This window comes from Rhinoderma darwinii, chromosome 3 (assembly GCF_050947455.1).
Source record: "Rhinoderma darwinii isolate aRhiDar2 chromosome 3, aRhiDar2.hap1, whole genome shotgun sequence".
NCBI lineage: Eukaryota > Metazoa > Chordata > Amphibia > Anura > Rhinodermatidae > Rhinoderma > Rhinoderma darwinii.
The window spans coordinates 209496326-209517774 of record NC_134689.1 but is presented as its reverse complement, the minus strand read 5'-3'; the positions used below and the strand labels follow the sequence as shown (position 1 = coordinate 209517774).

Sequence of the window (21449 nt, the reverse complement as noted above, 5' to 3'; positions counted from 1 at the left end):
AAGCAGTCTTTGTTAATGGCTGTGCGGGTACGCAGCTAAATGGCAGCCTAAGGCCGGGTTCCTACGGGTCGGATATGCTGCATAAATCTGGGCCGTGTATTGGTCCTAGAACCCGCAGCACATTCCATCCGAAAAACTGCACTATGTCAAGAACTGAATGGCAGTTACGGAAACAGTAGCTCGCATGCTACGCTGCTTCCGTAACTGACATTCACTGCTATGGGAGTTATGGAAATAGCATAGCCCAGCGAGTTACGCTGTTTCAGTAACTCCCGACCATGTAATCAGGAAGTGGGCGGGAGGCAGTATGAGCGCAAAAAGCTAGAACAGGTTTAGGGGACTCCGTTCTAGAGATAAGCGTGGTTTCCAGAGGTGGGACCCGCATCGATCTGACATTTATGGCATGTCCTGTGGATATGTCATAAAAGTCTCTGATGGGAAAACCCCTTTAGTAGTGTCCTGATGGACATCTCGTAAAGCTTTATGCCAACAACTGTAGGTCTGCTTTAAAGGGGTATTCCATTTTTTTACAATAGGATAGGAATCCACAATTTTTTTTCTTAAATGTGAATGTTTACTCTATGTATAGTACAACTCAGTTAGCCCATGGATGCTCTACACAGAACTAATCCATATGCTATACCATTTTACTTGTACAGAGGCTACTGCACTGGCATAAGAAAGGTATGGGAGCCGAATTTTAAATACATGTTACTCTACGGTTTCCTATTCTACAATGAAATAAAAACCAGCATACACATCTACTGCCCACACAGTATAGATTAGTGCCAAACAACTTTTGATTATATATATATATATATATATATATATATATATATATATATATATATATATATATAGTGTGATGACATTGATCCGAGTTTAAAGGTTAAAAACAAGCAGGACTTACCTATCCTTTTTCCCAGGCAAACCAGCGCTGATGGCCCTCCTGGTGATTGTTAACTTGCAGGCAGCAGGAGTGATCAAACAATCATGGAGGGCCACCGTGGCGTCAGAGCTGGATCGGCAGGGAAAAGAATAGCACGGCTTTTTTTTTTTTTTATTCTGTTCATTTGCAGCCAATACTTAAACAATTTAGGAACCCGGATAACTTATTTAGGCCACATGTACACAATGCGTTTTACATGCGGATATGCCACACTGACTTTCCAGCGGCAAATATGCATCTCAGTACAGTATCAGCAAAGCAAGTGAGAGTTCAAGTGATCTTCTCTGCACGCTGCAGAATTTTTCCGCATGTAAATCGACTGGCGGTGCAGATTTTAAAATCTGCAGCAAGTATCTTGCGTTTCCATCTCAGAATTGTATCTGACAAGTTTATAACAAAACGCACCAAAATACGCAGCATAAAATCCGCACCGGTTTCCGCATCAAAAAGTTAAACCCACACCTGAGAAGCATTAAGAACAAATTAAGTGCAGATGTTACCTGCGGAATTACCTGCAGATTTGCTGCATCAAATTTTGCAACGTGTGCACATGTAGCCTTAAGCCTTCTTTGGGCATATTCAGATGTGGTGGATTTACAGCGGAATTCCACTGTGGACAGACCGCGACGTAAATCCGCGGCAGACTTTTCTCTTTGGTTTCTATAGCTTAGTTTACTTCGTGCAAACGTTGCAGAAAACAGTGCAGAAAATAGCTTGCAGTGCAGAATTTACACTCCGCAGCATGCTCAGTCTGTGGCGGATTTTGCAACAGATTTTAGCCTCTGCAATGCAAAAGCTAAAATCTGCGGCAAGGCTGCAGCAAAATCCGCCACGTCTGGATAAACCCCCACAACTCACATATGCAGATTTTGCAGTTGCGTGATTGCCACGAATATGCAACAAATGCGCTATGTGTGTAGGTACTATAAGAGGGTTTCCTGCCTTGGCAAAAACACTAGCCTAAATGTAGTCCTGGCTATAAGAGAATATCACATTCTCATGTTGAAGCACTTGTATCATATAAAGCATTAAAATTAATAACATAAGATGGACAAAATTACAAATTGGAAAATAATTATGTACTCATCTAAGTAAAGAATTATTAAAGGGGTTGTCTAATGACAATTACAGTTAATATATATATATTTTTTAATGTCAGAATCCGCTATGATCGGCTGCTGTTACCAGGAAAAGCTGCAGCGAACCATATATAATGTATTATTACATGCCAGCCATTTAGACGTGAGCGGAGAGCTGCTCCGAGAGCCCCTTCTAAAAGGGCATCTTGAAAGCGTAGCACTACATTCTGCTTTTCAGTCTTGGGTTGATCTAAGATTTATGCCTGTGACAAGCATTACAATGTTTAGGGAACCATACGGGTGTACTTGTAGGTTTCGTACCTTCCATTGATTTCAACACGTGCATGCTCATCTCTCTGCTGAAAATAAGTGCCAGGATTCCCTCGTTCAGGAAAGGAGTCCGACCCCCAGCCTACCACCAATGTATGTGATCTTTTGACAAGTAGAAATCATGTCAAAAGAGGTCACCCTAGAATTTTCCCTTCAATATAGTATTTTGTCAGTAATATAAATAGGAAGATTGATCAGATCCAATGTCATCAAATCCATCGCTGTGCAAAATGATTATTTAGCAGTCTATCCAGGATTACGGTCTCGCGATCTTAGGCAGCATGTGTTCGGAGGGTAAAAGGACATGTTTTGTACGTCGATGTATTTACAGGATCTCTACATTTTACAAACCTGTTTATTATTAGGTCTGAGATGGCTCCAGTAGAGAACTGGCGCATTGCACAGCATGTATTTCCTATTGTGGGCAAAGGAATCATTGTAGTCCTGCACGTGTGCCAGTCCCCGATCTCACATCCGGGATCATCTGCTTTCTCATTGCTGGGGATAATGATTCCTCTGCCCACAACAGAGAATACACACTGTGCATGCACCGGTTCTCTGCTGCAGTGGATAAGCGGATCAGGGGCTGGATTAGTGAAGATTCACCAGGACACTTAGAAGGTCTGGATATATCCAGCAGACATGTGAGCCCCCCTTAGCATAAGGTGCAGGAGTTTTTCCAAAGTTTGTTTTATAAAGTATCTAGCGCTACAAGGGACTAATAGCTATAACTTTAGAAAGGTATTTTCATGTCAGACAAGGTGGTGGGAACGGTTTATAGGGGCAAAACTAGGTGACAGGTTCCCATTAAACTGTATCCGCCAATCTATTAAAATATTAAAGTGTCACGGTCATGAGACATTGACCATTTAGACAAATGCATCTATAAGATACCTAAAGGGAATCACAATATTGGGTGCGAAGTGCGTTTATTCGCGGCTCTCCTCCACTCGGTGGGGCCGCTAGAACAACAAAGCTGCTGACCAAAGGATCTCTCCTCCAAAAGTAATGCTTTTTTTTAAAGGACTGAGTGATTGGCTTACAGCACTCCTAAACTCTGGTTGGAGGGGCTGTAAATCAGGTGCTTCGTGACCGCTATTCTAACTACCCTTAGGCATCTTATAGAGGTCTGTATCTAAAGCGCCAGTGTCATGTTCAGGCACTTTATTGTGCTGGAATGAAACAAAAATCTCAGATCAGACTCCACCAATGTGATCTTCTGACATGTCGGGAAATAACTTTTGGGTGGATTTCCCCTTTAAACAACTATATTGAATACCCATCAAGGTAGGCTCTTGCGGGTCTGAATGAGAAAGGAGGAGATATGAATGGGACTGTTGATCAAGAACTAAATCCATTACTATTATAATAGAAATGAGGATTTCAAGCAATCCAGCTGCTGTTGTATTTGAAGAATTGGCTTTGCATAATAGGAAGTGAGCTGATGTAGTTTTTGTGTTCTATACTATAACTGTGACTACCCCGCCATTACTAAGGAAGAACTGGGAAGGATTCTGTTAAATCCACAATTGTTGTAGTCACACTACACCATGTCCGCAAATAAAACCAAATGTATCGTTATGAACCTTTATTAGGTGGTTCACATTTCAGTATAAATCACACTAAAAAGATTTAAAAAAGCTATTTACACTACAGTGCTGACACCTTTAAAATGAAAAATTGATATAAATAAGCTCTATGGAAAAGCCGGGAATTGTCAAAAAGAATTCTGGCTCATCTTACAAAAAATATATATGTTAATGTCAGCTCTATCCTAGAACCTAAAACTCAAAACTTTAGAGAGACTATGTTAAACCTGCAGTGTTTACAGTGCATCTGGCCCTAAGTGCTTCGATAGTTCACAGTTATGGACAGGCACTGAGGAATGTTACATCGCTACATAACTATATTCAGTAACAATACGGAGAAGCCAAAGCTTGTCCCGTGACTTACCAATCTTTACATTATTATTATTACTACGTCATGTAGAATAAAAACAAAAATAAAACTCTATGTACATATTTTAGCACAGAGGTTCCTCTTCTGTCCGCACAATTGGATGTTTTGATATAGGTTGCCGTGTGTCATCTTTCCTCTCTGTGGGGTCCGTGTTAATCAATCCCAAGAGGGTCTCCCTCCCGGTTTTGCCTTGGTTGTCCTTAATATGATCAGTTTTCACTGTATGTGTCACACATTCTGCGGCTGTGGTGGAAATAGGTGGAAGGTTAATATTGCCAAACGCATCATGAATTTGGTGGGGTGACATTGGCTCCTGTTTTACTTGCTGGGCTTTTTGCTCAAGGCCCTTCAGATGCCAAACGTCAGAACACTGTAAATGAGAGGTAAATGTGCTTGCTGCACAGAATGGATTGTCTTCTCTCCCAACACCTGGTTTGATCTCAATTTCACTAGGAGTTTCTTCCAAATTACTGTTTTTCTGAACCAGTTCTGGATGGTACACCTTAAGTCGGATGTGCCAAGCGAGGCTACATACGGCTGACACGGTCTTGAACTGGTGCACAACATTTCTTGGGATAAAGTAGATGTCATCGTCATATAACTGAATCCTAGCATAGCGGATGCCTTCTCTCCGCAGCTGATTTAGCTTTGCATCATCAACCCATTGGACACACTGAAAAGAAAACACTAGTTAGAAATTATTGAGGAAAAACAAAACAAAAAAGTCAGATAATATAAATATATATACACTACCATTCAAAAGTTTAGGGTCACTTAGAAATTTCCTTATTTGTGAAAGAAAAGCAGTTTTTTTCAATGAAGATAACATTAAATTTATCAGAAATACACTCTATACATTGCTAATGTGCTAAATGACTATTCTAGCTGCAAACGTCTGGTTTTTAATGCAATATCTACATAGGTGTATAGAGGCCCATTTCCAGCAACCATCACTCCAGTGTTCTAATGGTACATTGTGTTTGCTAACTGTGTTAGAAGGCTAATGGATGATTAGAAAACACTTGAAAACCCTTGTGCAATTATGTTAGCACCGCTGTAAACAGTTTTGCTGTTTAGAGGAGCTATAAAACTGACCTTCCTTTGAGCTAGCTGAGAATCTGGAGCATTACATTTGTGGGTTCGATTAAACTCTTCAAATGGCTAGAAAAAGAGAGCTTTCATGTGAAACTCGACAGTCTATTCTTGTTCTTAGAAATGAAGGCTATTCCATGCGAGAAATTGCCAAGAAACCTGAAGATTTCCTACAACGGTGTGTACTACTCCCTTCAGAGGACAGCACACACAGGCTCCAACCAGAGTAGAAAGAGAAGTGGGAGGCCCCGCTGCACAACTGAGCAACAAGACAAGTACATTAGAGTCTCTAGTTTGAGAAATAGACGCCTCACAGGTCCTCAACTGGCAGCTTCATTAAATAGTACCCGCAAAATGCCAGTGTCAACGTCTACAGTGAAGAGGCGACTCCGGGATGCTGGCCTTCAGGGCAGAGTGGCAAAGAAAAAGCCATATCTGAGACTGGCTAATAAAAGGAAAAGATTAATATGGGCAAAAGCACACAGACATTGGACAGAGGAAGATTGGAAAAAAGTGTTATGGACAGACGAATCGAAGTTTGAGGTGTTTGGATCACACAGAAGAACATTTGTGAGACGTAGAACAACTGAAAAGATGCTGGAAGAGTGCCTGACGCCATCTGTCAAGCATGGTGGAGGTAATGTGATGGTCTGGGGTTGCTTTGGTGCTGGTAAAGTGGGAGATTTGTACAAGGTAAAAGGGATTTTGAATAAGGAAGGCTATCACTCCATTTTGCAACGCCATGCCATACCCTGTGGACAGCGCTTGATTGGAGCCAATTTCATCCTACAACAGGACAATGACCCAAAGCACACCTCCAAATTCTGCAAGAACTATTTAGGGAAGAAGCAGGCAGCTGGTATTCTATCTGTAATGGAGTGACCAGCGCAGTCACCAGATCTCAACCCCAAAGAGCTGTTGTGGGAGCAGCTTGACCGTATGGTACGCAAGAAGTGCCCATCAAGCCAATCCAACTTGTGGGAGGGGCTTCTGGAAGCATGGGGTGAAATTTCTCCCGATTACCTCAGCAAATTAGCAGCTAGAATGCCAAAGGTCTGCAATGCTGTAATTGCTGCAAATGGAGCATTCTTTGACGAAAGCAAAGTCTGAAGGAGAAAATTATTATTTCAAATAAAAATCATTATTTCTAACCTTGTCAATGTCTTGACTATATTTTCTAGTCATTTTGCAACTCATTTGATAAATATAAGTGTGAGTTTTCATGGAAAACATAAAATTGTCTGGGTGACCCCAAACTTTTGAACGATGGTGTATGTATGTGTGTATATACACACACATCTAGTATTCACACACTAATAGTTTTTCCATCTTATGCATTTATGGCATATCCACAGATTCTTATGTGCATAGCAAACAATGGACCGAATCACTGTGCTGATCTCAAACTTTGCAAATTACATCATAATGGCCGACCTACTATAATAATAAGGGTATGTTCACACGACAGCGCAAACTAGGTCTGAAATTACGGAGCTGTTTTCAGGTGAAAACAGCTCCTGAATTTCAGACGTAATTGCATGTACTCACGTTTTGCGGGGCGTCTTTTACGGACGTAATTGGAGCGTTTTTTCAAAGGAGTCAATGAAAAACGGCTCCAATTACGTCCCAAGAAGTGTCCTGCACTTCTTTTGACCAGCCGTCTTTTTTTCGCACCGTCTTTTGACAGTGACGCGTAAAATGACAGGTCGTCGGCACAGTACATCGTAAAACACATTGAAAGTAATGGGCAGATGTTTGTTGGCGTAATGGAGAAGTTTTTTCAGATGTAATTCAGGGCGTAAAACGCTGGAATTAAGTCTGAAACTTGGTCGTGTGAACATACCCTAATAATAAAATCGCTCATTACTCCTGCTACACATGACAGAATCTTTAAAAGGGAGCTTCTCGAGTTGAACATGCTGTCCCATCTGCAGGGAGCAAGTTATAGAGCAAAGGGTGATAAACACATACATACATACATACATACATATATATATATATATATATATGTATGTATCAGGGAAACTATTAAATACGCTGACTGTTGGCTTAGGAGTCGTGGGTAAACTCACTTAATGATTGACAGCTTTCTCTGCGTAAACCATGCATACAGAAATGGCTTTCAATCACGAGAATGGACAAGGGATTCATTCCTCAGCAAGTCTGGTTCTTTATATAACTGAAGCCAGTTGAGGAGCATATTCTTAACCATTATGTGCCATATGATAGTTATTGTTTAAGATTAGAAATAAGGGTCAATGCATGTACTGGAAAAAAAAATTCTACCGTGTTTCCCCGATAGTAAGACACCCCCGATTGTAAGACGTATCGGGGGTTTCAGGGGGGTCGGCTAATATAAGCCGTACCCCGAAAGTAAGACATATGTCTTACTTTCGGGGAAACACGGGGGTATTGCCGCCTCCTGCCCACTTCCGCGCCGCCCCCCTCTCCATACGTCACCGCGCCGTCCCCTGCACTTGTCAATGCCGCCTCCTGCTTAAAATACGGTAATGCACACAGTATTAACTCCTTAACGCCGAAGGACGGATATATCCGTCCTCAGCAGCTGCTAGTTCGCACAGGAGGACGGATATATCCGTCCTGTGATGGCGCGGGTACTGAGACTGTACCTACGCGATCAGCGGCAGGAGCACGGCTGTTATACACAGCCTGGCTCCTGCTGCAACTGCCGGAATCGAAGCGCGCGCCGATTCCGGCAGTTTAACCCATTAAATGCCGCTGTCAATAGTGACAGCGGCATTTAATGTGTTTGACAGAGGGGGGAGCTCCCTCTGTCACCCGATCGGCGCCCCCGCAAACAAATCGCGGGTCGCCGTTGGGTTTCCATGACAGCCGGGGGTCTAACAAAGACCCCCAGGTCTGCCTTCAGCATCTGCCTGTTAGGCGATGCCAGAGGCATGACCTAACAGGTTGCCTGTCAGTTTTACACTGACAGGCAATAATGCTTTGGTATACTAAGTATACCAAAGCATTATATATGCGATCGGCACATCGCATAGTGAAGTCCCCTGGTGGGACTAAAAAAAAAATGTAAAACAGTTAAATAAAGTTTGTGAAAAAAATAATAATTCGACAATTTTTTTCCAATATAAGACATACCCCGAAAGTAAGACATGAGTTTACCTGGGACAGTGGGGGTTCATGTAAGTCTAGCTGCAATCTTTGCACCACCTCCAAGAAATCTTCAGCATGAAAACATATTACATCTTTGGTTATCCGAGGCTGTTCATTCCTAAATTGTGGACCAAGAAAATACATCAAAACAGCAGCACATTTTCCACCAAACATGCAGGGTGGCCCCAGGTACTGGTTTGTGGACCACATGTGACTCTCAGACAGCTGCACATCAAGTGATGGCGGAGACTCCTACACATTGCCCGACTACAACATTACACAAGCATAAGAGAGTAGGTCAAATGCATCTCAGTGTTTACCAATATCTTTTGTAGAATTTTTTATTCCCACCCCACATCTGCAGCGGTCACATGGGATGAAACGTCATTCCAGGAGGCCGGTCTGTGGGACGTCAGAGGGTAAGTATTGGCGTTTGTTATTTTTTCCCGCAGTGGACATTCCGGACAAAAAAATGCACCAAAATTTGGTGTTTTTTTGTCCAGAACCCCCTGCGGCCACAAGGGCGGATACGCCATGTACCTTTTACACAGCATATTCGCCCTGTGTGAACTTCCCCTTAGAACGTTAACTTAAGTCCTCTGCTTAATGACCAGAAGAAGTGCATAACAACGCTAACACGTGCTATTAAATATTTCACATCTGATCTTTTTGATAATTAGATGCTCCTTTGTTAAAAGGGTAACTAAACTTTCAGAAAGCTTCTGACATGTCAGAAGTTTTGATCGGTGGAGGTCCGAGCACGGAGACCCCCATCGATCGCTAAAACGAAGCGCTGAGCCTCATGGTTTCTGATTGTCTTTTCTCGGAAAACCGAGCAGTTGGTGTACGGGCTCAATAGAAAGTCTATGGGCCAGTACACCAACTGCTCGGCTTTCCGAGAAAAGCCGATCAGAAACTAAGCGGAACGACGCTCACCTGAGCACTTCTGACGCTTTGTTTTAGCGATTGGTGGGGGTCTCCGTGCTCAGACCCCCACCGATCAAAACTTCTGACATGTCACTATAACAGGTAAGACATGAAGTTTTCTGAAAGTTTAGTTACCCTTAAAAGGCTATGTGCAACACTGTACCGGTAAGATTAATCGGATTTTAAAAAAAAAATAATTAAAAAAAAAGGCTAGGTATGAACATTTTTATTGTGTTGCTTCTTTTTATATAGAAAATGAAGCTACTTTGCAAGATTAAAAATGCCCCATGTTTTTTTTTTCTACAGCTCCAATGCAAACCCTTTAGAAATCATTTTTATATGCGTAAGGCCCTATGCACATGACCGTGCAGTATCTACGATCAGCAAATACTGCACGAACTAGCCACAGTGTTTCATCCGCATTTGGCGACCGTGCTCACAGTAATAAGTATAAGAGCACGGTCCGCAAATCCGAAAAATAGGATGTCCTATTTTTTGTGACTCATTTCTATGTCCCGGACACACACACACACGTAAATATACGGGAAGGTGTCCATGGCCAATAGAAATGAACGTCAGTATTTTATCCGCAATTATGGATCCGTAATTGTGGTTAAAAACTATGGACGTGTGCATTGGGCCTCAGAACTGAAAAAGATAAGGTTTCGCAAAAAAAACTATTTAGTGACAAGAAATAAATTACATGGCTTTTAGGCAACATTTTCCATAATATGGATGCAATATTAAAAAGGGAATGTGTCAGGTTTTCAAAATCTTTTTACGGTATTGTAGATAAGCAATCAAAACAATTTATGTCCCGTAAATTTTTATATATTACATGTCTATTTTAGGGGGTTATGGGTGCCATTTCAACAGTTGACCCGTTTCCTATAGAGCGTTCCTACTTGAAGGGGCCTGTCGAGGCTTACAAAGTGCAAGCATAGCTCTGGGGGTCCACTCATGAGGGAGCATGCATTGTATATTATAGCGGTGTACAGGTTTAATGATGAAACAGAGCTGCATGTGCTTACACTATAGAATCCTGCTAAAAATGTGTATAAAATGCATGATGAATGTAGAGCAGGGAAAGAAGATGGAACTTCTTACCATTCTCCGCAATGCACAGCCTTCAACACACCTACAGCTGCCGTGGTCTGACGCTCAAAGCCTTGCCCTATGTGATCAGCATGTGCTCTTGTCCGGTCTTCAAACAACATTTCCCGAGGCTCGCTAGCTCGAGGTAGGTACTGCAGGTTCTTTATTTCATTGGTAGTCCTGATAAAAAGAATAGAAAAGGAGATCTTTAAGATCACAAACTATTGTCCAGTCCACACGGAGCGATAATGATTTGTTACTTAGTACAAGGAGCACCAGATACACGGTTTTTTGTGACACATTTTAAACCATACATTTTTATCTGCGATCCACTGCTGGGTATGGATTTTTTTTTTAATCATTGAAATTTTTATTGAGCTTTTTCAACACATTACATAGGAAAAATACCTCCAAGCTTCAGCACCCAAGGTTCTCAACATGAAAAGTCCTACAAAGGAGTGCACAAAACAACATAACAGAAAATCAACTAAACAGAAAACAAAAGAAATAAAAAAAAGACATTCATATACATACTGTGACTCTGTTCAGACATATTCATGACTTATTTATAATATTTTGAGCTTTTCCATAAATCCCACGCCGCCACCTTAGTATGAGGTGTGTTAAAGTAATAGAGGAAGGACGTTTCATGTCTACAATCTATGTTAACTCTTCTAATTACCTCTAATATGGATGGACGGACGGAAGACTTCCACAATTTAGCTATTGACATTCTTGCAGCTATGAGAATATGTTGAGAAATCAGTCGGACTTGGTGAGGTATATCTTCCAACCCCATGTCCAAAACGGCCAATTCTGGGGACCCTGAGATAAGTATACCTGAGATCTCAGAGATCAGTTGAAACACTTCTTTCCATAGAGAGCTAATAGAAGGACAGGTCCACCACATATGTAATGTGGAGCCTTTGTTTCCGCACCCTCTCCAAATAGGCCTATACGCCGATGACGTGGTTATGACTTGTACTTCCCCCTTGAAGTCCCTGACTGCAGTACTAAAGGTTATCTCCCAATATTCCAGAGTTTCAGATTATAAACTAAACATATCCAAGTCGGTAATGTTACCAATTAACATTTTGGATCCCCTAAGGGCAGTTCTATCAAAATTTCAGTTTGCATGGGCAGAAACAGGCATTCCATATTTAGGTATAAAGTTATTTGCATGTCCTTCCCAAATAATCTCTAAAAATTATTCTGCTCTTTTGTTGACTATAAAGGAAGAATGTGAAAGGTTGAATAAGTTCCAATTATTGTGGATAGCCAGGATAAATTTGGTTAAGATGTTCTTACTGCCTAAGATCTTATACTTATGTAGAACCATCCCATTCCTTATACCTGTCTCATTCACTTCACAATTCCAAAATGTTTTGCTTAAATTTATCTGGAATCACAAACGTGCAAGAGTTGCAAAGTCACTGCTGTATCGAAGGAATGGGGATGGAGGTTTGGGAGTTCCTGACATTGCTTCCTATAATGTGGCAGCGATAATGGACCAGCTGCGAGAGATGTGGCATGCTTCTCCTAAGCACCTATGGGCTCAAATTGAAGAAGTGCTTGTTCGTCATCACTCTCTCAAACCCCTGATGATAATAGCATATATGGAAGGTCCAGTTCCTCCTCTCCCCATACAATCTATGAAAGACTCCATACAGGTTTGGTCACAGGTAGTGTGTAAACAAAATTGGGTGCATGTCTCCTTACAAAGTATGCCAGTGATTTCTATTCAAGACTTTGTTCCTGCCACTCCAATGTTAGAATGGGAATCAGCTGGGGTGGAGGTTCTTTCTGACTTCTATGACAACGGGGTTTTTAGAACATTTGCAGATTTAGCCGATTCATTTCACATATCTCATAAGAAGTTCTTTCAATATCTCAAAATTCGGCATTTCTTGCAGGGCTTGAAACTTCCCACCCAACCGCCCCAACTCTCTACATTTCATAAGTTTATATTTCTATGGCAGGGTTTTCCGAAAGGCCTCACATTTAGTTATGACTTACTGCTTCATAGAGGGCGGGATTCAAAAGACCCTTATATGCTAAAATGGGAAGGAGAGTTGGGTACTTCATTCTCCTCAGAACAATGGATTAAAGCTGCTAATTGGATCTCCAAGCATTCTAGATGCATAAATCATATGGAGTTAGTTAAGAAAATACATCTTAGGTGGTACTTAAAGGATCAGTGTCATCACAATTTTTTTTTTAATATGTTAAAGATGTTAGTGCTTTATTAAAAACGTTTATATTTGTTTGTGTGTTACTTTTTCTTATTTTTACACTTTCTCTTCCCTATGGGGGCTGCCATTTTTTTTTCCATTTCTGTATGTGTCGATTAACGACACATACAGACATGGAATACGGCAGCCACAGTCCCATAGGGACTGCGAACGGGGCCCGTTCCATCCACTAACATGTACGCCGTCTGTGTGGGAACTGCGCATGCGCCGCTCCCACACAGTCCAATTTGAAATGCGCGCCGTCCGGCGCCATTTTCCTGTGGACCGGAAGTCGCGGCCGGACAGTAAGATTACTACTTCCGGTCGCGGCTTCCGGACTTGTGCACTTGGACCAGCGGCAGCAGACGGGCCGGAGGGAGCCGCGGCGGCAGGAGCAGGTAAGAGATTTCTATGTATGTTCGTGTTTGTGTACGTTTACTACTGTATGTAAACCTTCTACACTGTGTGTTAGCTCAAAAAATAGCGACACACAGTGTAGGAGGTTAGACCGTTCAAACCCCTCATTTATCCCGGCACTAGCCAGGATAAAGGAGGGGGGGGGGGATGCTGAGAGCTCACTAGAGCGAGGGCTTTTTACCCAATTTTGCAATGCTGCAATTTTGGGAATAGCTCCATCTAGTGACCAGCAATGGGAAATATTATAAATTAGAATTAATTTATAATATTTCCTGACTCATGAAAAAAATAAAAAAAATTTGAACAATGTTTAATCACCTACACACTAAATGTTTAATTTAAAAAAAAAACAACATGTTTTTCTGGCAACACATTCCCTTTAACGCCTTCCAGATTCTCCCACTTTGGAGGGGGCAGCTGGGTATGGATTTTTATATACACACACACACACACACACACACACACACTGCAGCTATGTCATCAATTTGAACATAGCACAACAAACATTTATTAGGTGAAGTTCAGATCTTTTTTTACTGTACATCGGACGTGCACATTTGGACATAAAAAAAACAGTCACAGCGTGTAAATTGATTTCTATTGTCAGGGCGGATGCCCTAGTGGCGTAGTTTGTGCTTACGTTCCATCCTTTTTTTTTCTCCAAGTCCTGAAAAGTGTAGTCTACTACGCTTTTATGTACTTTTCCAAAATGTATACCACATGTATACGGTTTTATTTGTATTGAAGTCAATGGCGACTTATTCAATCTTAAAAACACTATACGTCGGTCGTTAAGGGTTTATGTCGGCCGTTAAGGGTAGTTCTGAAGTGCCACCTTTTCACGTCAGCGCTTCAGAAGAAGTTTTCCCACATCGTGCAGGGATCTCCTGAAGCCAGGAGACTAGCAGTGGTTTCCGATCAGGTTTAACCCCTCAGATGCGCGCTCAATAACGAGCGCCGCATCTAAGTGGGTTTTAGAGGGAGGAATGAAAATTGCGTGGTGCGGATAGTTTCTATGGCAGCCTGGGGGGCCTAACAAAGGACCCCAGGTCTGCCTTTAGTAAATGCATGTTAGGCCATGTCAAAAGTATGGCCTAACAGATGCCTGTCAGTTTTACACTGACAGGAAATAATACATTGCAATACAGAAGTATTGCAGTGTTTTATAAAAATGATCAAAAGATCGCACAGTAAAATCCCCTAGTGAGACTAAAAAAAAAAGTTAAATAAAGTTTGTAATAAATAAAAGTCCCAAGATGAGTCGGGCTCCTGCTCCAACGACCGCGGTCGAAGTTTACGTCTATCGCGGCCGTTTAACCTGTTAAATGCTGCTGTCAATAGCGACCGCAGCATTTAACTTGTTTACAGAGGGAGGGAGCTCCCTCTGTCACCCATCAGCTGCCCGCAAATGCAATCGTGGGCCTCTGATGGGGTGTAATGGCAGCCTGGGGCCTGATATAAGCCCCCCCAGGTCTGCCCTGGGCATATGCCTATTAGGACGTGCCAGAGGCACGTCCATCCTAATAGATTGCCTGTCAGATTTACACTTGACAGGCAATAATGCTCTGGTATACTAAGCATAGTGAAGTGCCCTAGTGGGACTAATAAAATAAGTAATGTGAAATTAAAATGACAGTAAAAAAATAAATCCATTTTTTTCCCATAAAGTGGTTTTATTTAGTAAAAGTGTAAAAAATAAAAGTACACATATATGGTATCGCCGTGACCGTAATGACCCAAACCATAAATTTAATAAGCAATTTAAACCGCAAGGTGAACACCATAAAAAAAAACCCCGAAAAACAATGGCGAAACTGCTATTTTTTTCAATTGCCCCTCAAATAAGTCATAATAAAAGTTAATCAATAAGTCCCGTGTACCCCGAAACAGTACCAATGAAAACTACATCTTGTCCCGCAAAAAACAAGCAGTCATATCATTACAATGATGGAAAAATAAAAAAGTTACGGCTCTTGGAAAGCAACGATGCAAAAACAAATAATTTTAGTTTAAGAGTTTTTATTGTGCAAAAGTCGTAAAACATAAAAAACCTCTACATATGTGGTATCGCCGTAATCGTACTGACCCATAGAATAAAGGTAACATGTTATTTACAACGCACAGTGAACGGCGTCAATTTAAAATGCATAGAACAATGGTGGAATTTCCAGGGGTTTTTTTCTCCCCCCCCCCCCCCAAAAAAAAAGTTAATACAATTTAATCAAAAAATGATATGTAAACCCTGCATTTGCATACGTAAAACGTATACGTTTTTGTCACCATATATGGAAAATTATACAGATTATGAGATAAAACAGTGGCTCCCCCTACCAAGCTCTCAGTACTGGAGCCAGAAAACACTGCAGCCACTCCCTACTACTTCATCTATATTTTCACTTCACTAGTCTGATTTAACTCAAGAACAAAAAACGTATACGTTTTTACCAGCAAGATTGGACACAAACGTATAAAAACATTTACGACTAGTACTACAAAAAAAAAGAAGCGTGTTACAAATGCATAATTTTTGTAACTTAAAAAAAGTATATGTCGTCTTATACCACAAACGTGCACACAAAACGAGATGTGAACTTAGCCTAGCTCAGCAAAACTGCTCAACACCACATGAAAACTTTAGACCAATAGATAGTTCTAAAATCACAGCCCTTGAGCGGAAGCCAGTAATAAGAGAGACTAAGGGGGAGTTCACACTGAGTTTTTTTATATGGAAACCGCCAAAAAACAACCAATAATGCCTCCCATTGATTTCAATCTGAGGCGGAGGTGTCTCGCGGGAAAAATAAGTGACATGCCCTATATTTGGGTGTTTACGCCTCAGAACTCCCATTGACATCGATGGGATGAAGAGAAAGCGTATTTTGCTGTGTTTTATGGCCACGGGCGAAAAACGCAGCGAAAATAGTCATGCAGGCAGAGCAAAATCTGCCTCGAAATTCCAAACAAAATTTTGAGGCAGATTTTCCGCCTGCAAAAACTGTGTGTGAACCCAGCCTAAGGCTATGTTCACACGGAGTATTTTGGGGGAGGAATATCTGCCTCAAAATTCAGTTTGGAACTTTGAGGCAGATATTCCTCTCCCTGCACGCCGATTTTCGCAGCAATTATCGCGCCGTTTTTCGCCCGCGGCCATAAAACAGCGAGAAATACGCTTTCTCCTGCCTCCCATTGAAGTCAATGGAAGGTCAGAGGCGGAAGCGCCCAAAGATAGGGCATGTCGCTTCTTTTTCCCGCGAGGCAGTTTTACTGCTCGCGGGAAAAAGACGCCGACGCCTCCCATTGAAATCAATGGGAGGCGTTCTCGGGCCGTTTTTGCCGAGTTTTGCGACGCGGTTTCTGCGTCAAAAAACTCGGCAAGATACCCCGTGTGAACATAGCCTAACATTACCATATGAAAATTACTGGTGATCTCTCTGAAATGGTTACTCACTTTTCAACAAACTTTGCATAAATCAATAGTACAAGAAAATCTATGAAAACTTATATATAGAATATATCTTATTAATGAAAATGCCTCCCCCCCCCCCCCCCCCCGCAAATATGTTGGCAATAAATAGTGCCAACCCTTATGTACACACATGGCAGCTTGTTCTAAACAGTCATCTGAAAGGTTAGGGGGGTAGGAGTTTTCCCATTATAAATCACCTCAATAGGTAGATGTAGTCTTCTGATAATACTAAATCTATGACCATATGTAATCCAGTTCTAATCATAGATTACAGCCTGTAGTCTGCGGACAGTAGCAGCGAGTATGTAAAACTGAAAATAACAAATGTGATTATTCCCAAATACATTTCTGCTCTTATGGTAAATACTAAAAAAATAGATATAAAGTTTCACAATACCACGGAGAGGAGAGGAAAGTTGTGTGATGCTTTATACCTAAGGGACAGGACTAGATCTTTCTTACCTCAGTCACATCAATCACACAAACACAGACCACATTACTTTATGTACCTTTTTCTTTTAAAAGGAGACTTTGGCATATCAGTCACAGGAATCATCTGTTCCCCTGGGCGCACCCACATTATAGGACCATCATCACTCTCTATGCGGCTCTTTAGCTCAAGGCTTGAGCGAGTCCCCCAAGGCAAAGTGAGCTGTCATTCAAGTAAAATTTGATACAATCAGTTTCTACACATTTGCGGTCAAATATTAAATCAAACATTAGCAAACGGGTATTTGTAGAACGTAAACAGACAATTTATACCATGTGACCTTCTTTCAATTACATATACAGCATATTATATAAAGGATGGGTAATGACACAAGTGTGACTGAGAATATCAGCTACAGTAGTATATTCACCGTTACAAAAAAAATTGGGCATGAATTGTATCCACACATCGGACATTTGAGATTACATTTACTCCCCCCCCCCCCATCTTATTGGCACAACTGAATAACAGCTAAGATATATAATAAACTAGAATGTAAATTAATTGAAAGTGCCTCAATATCTGCAATATTATTATATGCAGAAGGACTAGACTGGAAACTCAGAAAATTACTTGTGGAGATGTATTCAAGAATCCAAGTAGCTCAAGGTCATCACTTAGTGGTGTAAAGCTGCTTGGCATGTTCCGAGACACATTGACATGTCACTGCCAGAACTCAATGGTGCTCAGTTCAACTCACAAGATAAAGTAATAATACAACTAAAAAATAAATAGAATGCACATAGTCCTCTTACCTTCAGGAAAGGAGACTCTTCTAACATGTCCAGGAATTCCGGGAAGTAGTCCCCCACTTCCTCGTCAACGGCTCCCACCAGACTGATCTGCCTCATTGCACCTGCTCTGTAAGTACCATGAGAGTACGTCCTCTTTACCTACAGAAGACAAAATGCATATGTGCTAAGACAGGGCTGGACATCGCCAATCTACAGACGCTGGCACTCTCCTTGATAACATTTTATTGCCACAAAGGTCACTCTTTTTTATCCCTTGGTTAATTTGATTGTTCCAACAAGCTGCAAACGAAACACCGTAGCTAAAACTAATAAAGCACATCAGGCTATTATGAAATGGTTGATCTTATATTTTACAAACCAGTTTCTATTGCAAAAGATTGGTCAGCATTAAAGAGGTTGTCCCATTCACATACACCCTATTAAGGAATTCGGAGTTAATAGAGGAGGGTTCTTTTTTTTCAGGATCCCCATTTCTTGTGGAGAGCGGTAAGTGTATCTCACTATGGAGAACCTGTCCTGCATTATATAGGAAACCCATTGATATGAATGGGCACGGTGTAATGCTTAATTTACCCTGCGGTGATGCTACAGGGAAAATCAACAATTAGGGCACTTTTACAGCGGGCAATTAGGCAAACTAGCACGCACAGAACATTCGTTCCCGATAATTGCCCTGTGTAAACAGGGAAACGATCAGCCGATGAACGCGTAAACGCTCGTTCATCTGCTGATCATATCGTTTTAAATGTGTAAATAGGGGAACGTGCTGCCGATATGATAGAAACATATGGGGACGAGCGATCAGAGTAACGAGCGCTCATCTGCATACTAGCTCCTTGTGAAAGAAGCGCCGACATGATAGAAACATATGGGGACGAGCGACCAGAGTAACGAGCGCTCATCTGCATACTAGCTCCTTGTGAAAGAAGCGCCGACATGATAGAAACATATGGGGACGAGCGATCAGAGTAACGAGCGCTCATCTGCATACTAGCTCCTTGTGAAAGAAGCGCCGACATGATAGAAACATATGGGGACGAGCGATCAGAGTAACGAGCGCTCATCTGCATACTAGCTCCTTGTGAAAGAAGCGCCATCAACGAGCTGTTTAAATTAGCGGCGATCAACGAGACCGCACGTTGATTTGCGTTAGTTTGTTCCTTTCACAAGGAGATATGTATGGGGACAAGTAATTGTTACTCCGATCACTTAAAGAGGCTCTGTCACCAGATTTTGCAACCCCTATCTGCTATTGCAGCAGATCGGCGCTGCAATGTAGATTACAGTAACGTTTTTATTTTAAAAAAACGAGCATTTTTGGCCAAGTTATGACCATTTTTGTAGTTATGCAAATGAGGCTTGCAAAAGTCCAAGTGGGTGTGTTTAAAAGTAAAAGTCCAAGTGGGCGTGTATTATGTGCGTACATCGGGGCGTTTTTAATACTTTCACTAGCTGGGCGCTCTGATGAGAAGTAACATCCTCTTCTCTTCAGAACGCCCAGCTTCTGACAGTGCAGATCTGTGACGTCACTCACAGGTCCTGCATCGTGACGGCCACATCGGCACCAGAGGCTACAGTTGATTCTGCAGCAGCATCAGCGTTTGCAGGTAAGTCGATCTTACCTGCAAACGCTGATGCTGCTGCAGAATCAACTGTAGCCTCTGCTGCCGATGTGTCCGACACGATGCAGGACCTGTGAGTGACGTCACAGATCTGCACTGTCACAAGCTGGGCGTTCTGAAGAGAAGAGGATGTTACTTCTCTTCACAGCGCCCAGCTAGTAAAAGTATTAAAAACGCCCCGATGTACCCACCTAATACACGCCCACTTGGACTTTTACTTTTAAACACACCCACTTGGACTTTTGCAAGCCTCATTTGCATAATTACAAAAATGGTCATAACTTGGCCAAAAATGCTCGTTTTTTAAAAATAAAAACGTTACTGTAATCTACATTGCAGCGCCTATCTGCTGCAATAGCAGATAGGGGTTGCAAAATCTGGTGACAGAGCCTCTTTAATCCCCATACACTTCTAGCATGTCGGCAGCACGTCGTCTCCCTGTTTATACAGGAGATGTGCTGCTGACAATGATAATATCTGCGGCATTTAAAACTATACGATCAGATGATGAGCGCTTGCGCAGCGGAGTGGTGTCCTATTTTTGTGTAGCAGAGTATGCACGATCCTTTATAGCCACTTATTAGCCGTTTTGAAGAATCAGTGGCGAGCACCACACACAAATCCCCCCCAAACATGCAACTGCGCCAGACACAACCTCACCCCAGTGTTTTGTTTACGCAACACATTTTTTAAAAACGCTTGCGTAAGAAACTAATTGCTCGCTTTCCCATTAATGGAAATGGAAAGCTTAATCAAGCGTTTGACGCTTTTATCGCGTGTTATATTACGCATTTTGTGTGCGCTTTTTGACGCATAATTAGGACTCCCATTGACCATGGGAACATTTGCCACGTTTTACGTGCAAAGGAATTGACTCGACACTTTCTATACACAACACGTTCTTAAAAACGCGTGTGAAAAAGCACATTGTATGTACTAACAGCGCACTTTACCAATTATGTAAATGAAAAGCGTAATCAAGCGTTTTTTTATGTGATTTTTGGCATGAAAAATTTGCACACAAAAAAAAAAAAAAAAAAAAGTGTCAAATACACGCCGTGTGAACCGGTCTACTGAAAAGTCATGAACTTCACGGTCATCATTCTGAGGCTGGATTCACACGAGCATGTTCGGTCCATAAAGGACGGAACGTATTTCGGCCGCAAGTCCCAGACCAAACACACTGCAGGGAGCCGGGCTCCTAGCATCATAGTTATGTATGACGCTAGGAGTCCCTGCCTCGCTGCAAGACAACTGTCCCGTACTGTAATCATGGTTTCAGTACAGGGCAGTAGTTCCACGGAGAGGCAGGGACTCCTAGCATCGTACATAACTATGATTCTAGAAGCCCGGCTCTCTGCAGTGTGCTCGGTACGGGACTTGCGGCCGAAATACCTTCTGTCCTTTACGGACCGAACATGCTCGTGTGAATACAGCCTTAGGGTATGTGCACACACAAAATCAAAAAAGTCTGAAAATACGGAGCTGTTTTCAAGAGAAGACTGCTCCTGATTTTTAGACTTTTTTTTTTTAGCAACTCCACGTCGGAACAGAACGCCGATTTTTACAGCCCAAAAAACGTCCGAAAATAAGCCGTGTGAACATACTGTTCGGCTGGGTTCACACGACCTATTTTCAGGCGTAAACGAGGCGTATTATGCCTCGTTTTACGCCTGAAAATAGGGCTACAATACGTCGGCAAACATCTGCCCATTCATTTGAATGGGTTTGCCGACGTACTGTGCAGACGACCTGTCATTTACGCGTCGTCGTTTGACAGCTGTCACACGACAACGCGTAAAAATACCGCCTCGTCAAAGAAGTGCAGGACACTTATATACATTATATGCAGGACACTTCTTTCAGACGTAATTTGAGCCGTTCTTCATTGAACTCAATGCA

At 41.9% G+C, this 21449-nt stretch overlaps 1 protein-coding gene across 1 annotated transcript in view; it reads right to left on the bottom strand.

Moving 5' to 3' along the window:
• Positions 1-3931: 3931 nt before the first annotated feature.
• Positions 3932-21449, bottom strand: part of RSBN1L (round spermatid basic protein 1 like) — a 109488-nt gene continuing 91970 nt past the window's right edge. The window contains exons 4-8 of the mRNA XM_075857340.1: positions 17926-18063; positions 17190-17332; positions 10579-10746; positions 8554-8662; positions 3932-4990 (exon numbers count right to left, since the gene is read on the bottom strand). Coding sequence (XP_075713455.1) covers positions 4382-4990; positions 8554-8662; positions 10579-10746; positions 17190-17332; positions 17926-18063 — 1167 coding nt within the window. The 3' untranslated portion in view covers positions 3932-4381. The remainder of the gene's footprint in view (positions 4991-8553; positions 8663-10578; positions 10747-17189; positions 17333-17925; positions 18064-21449) is intronic.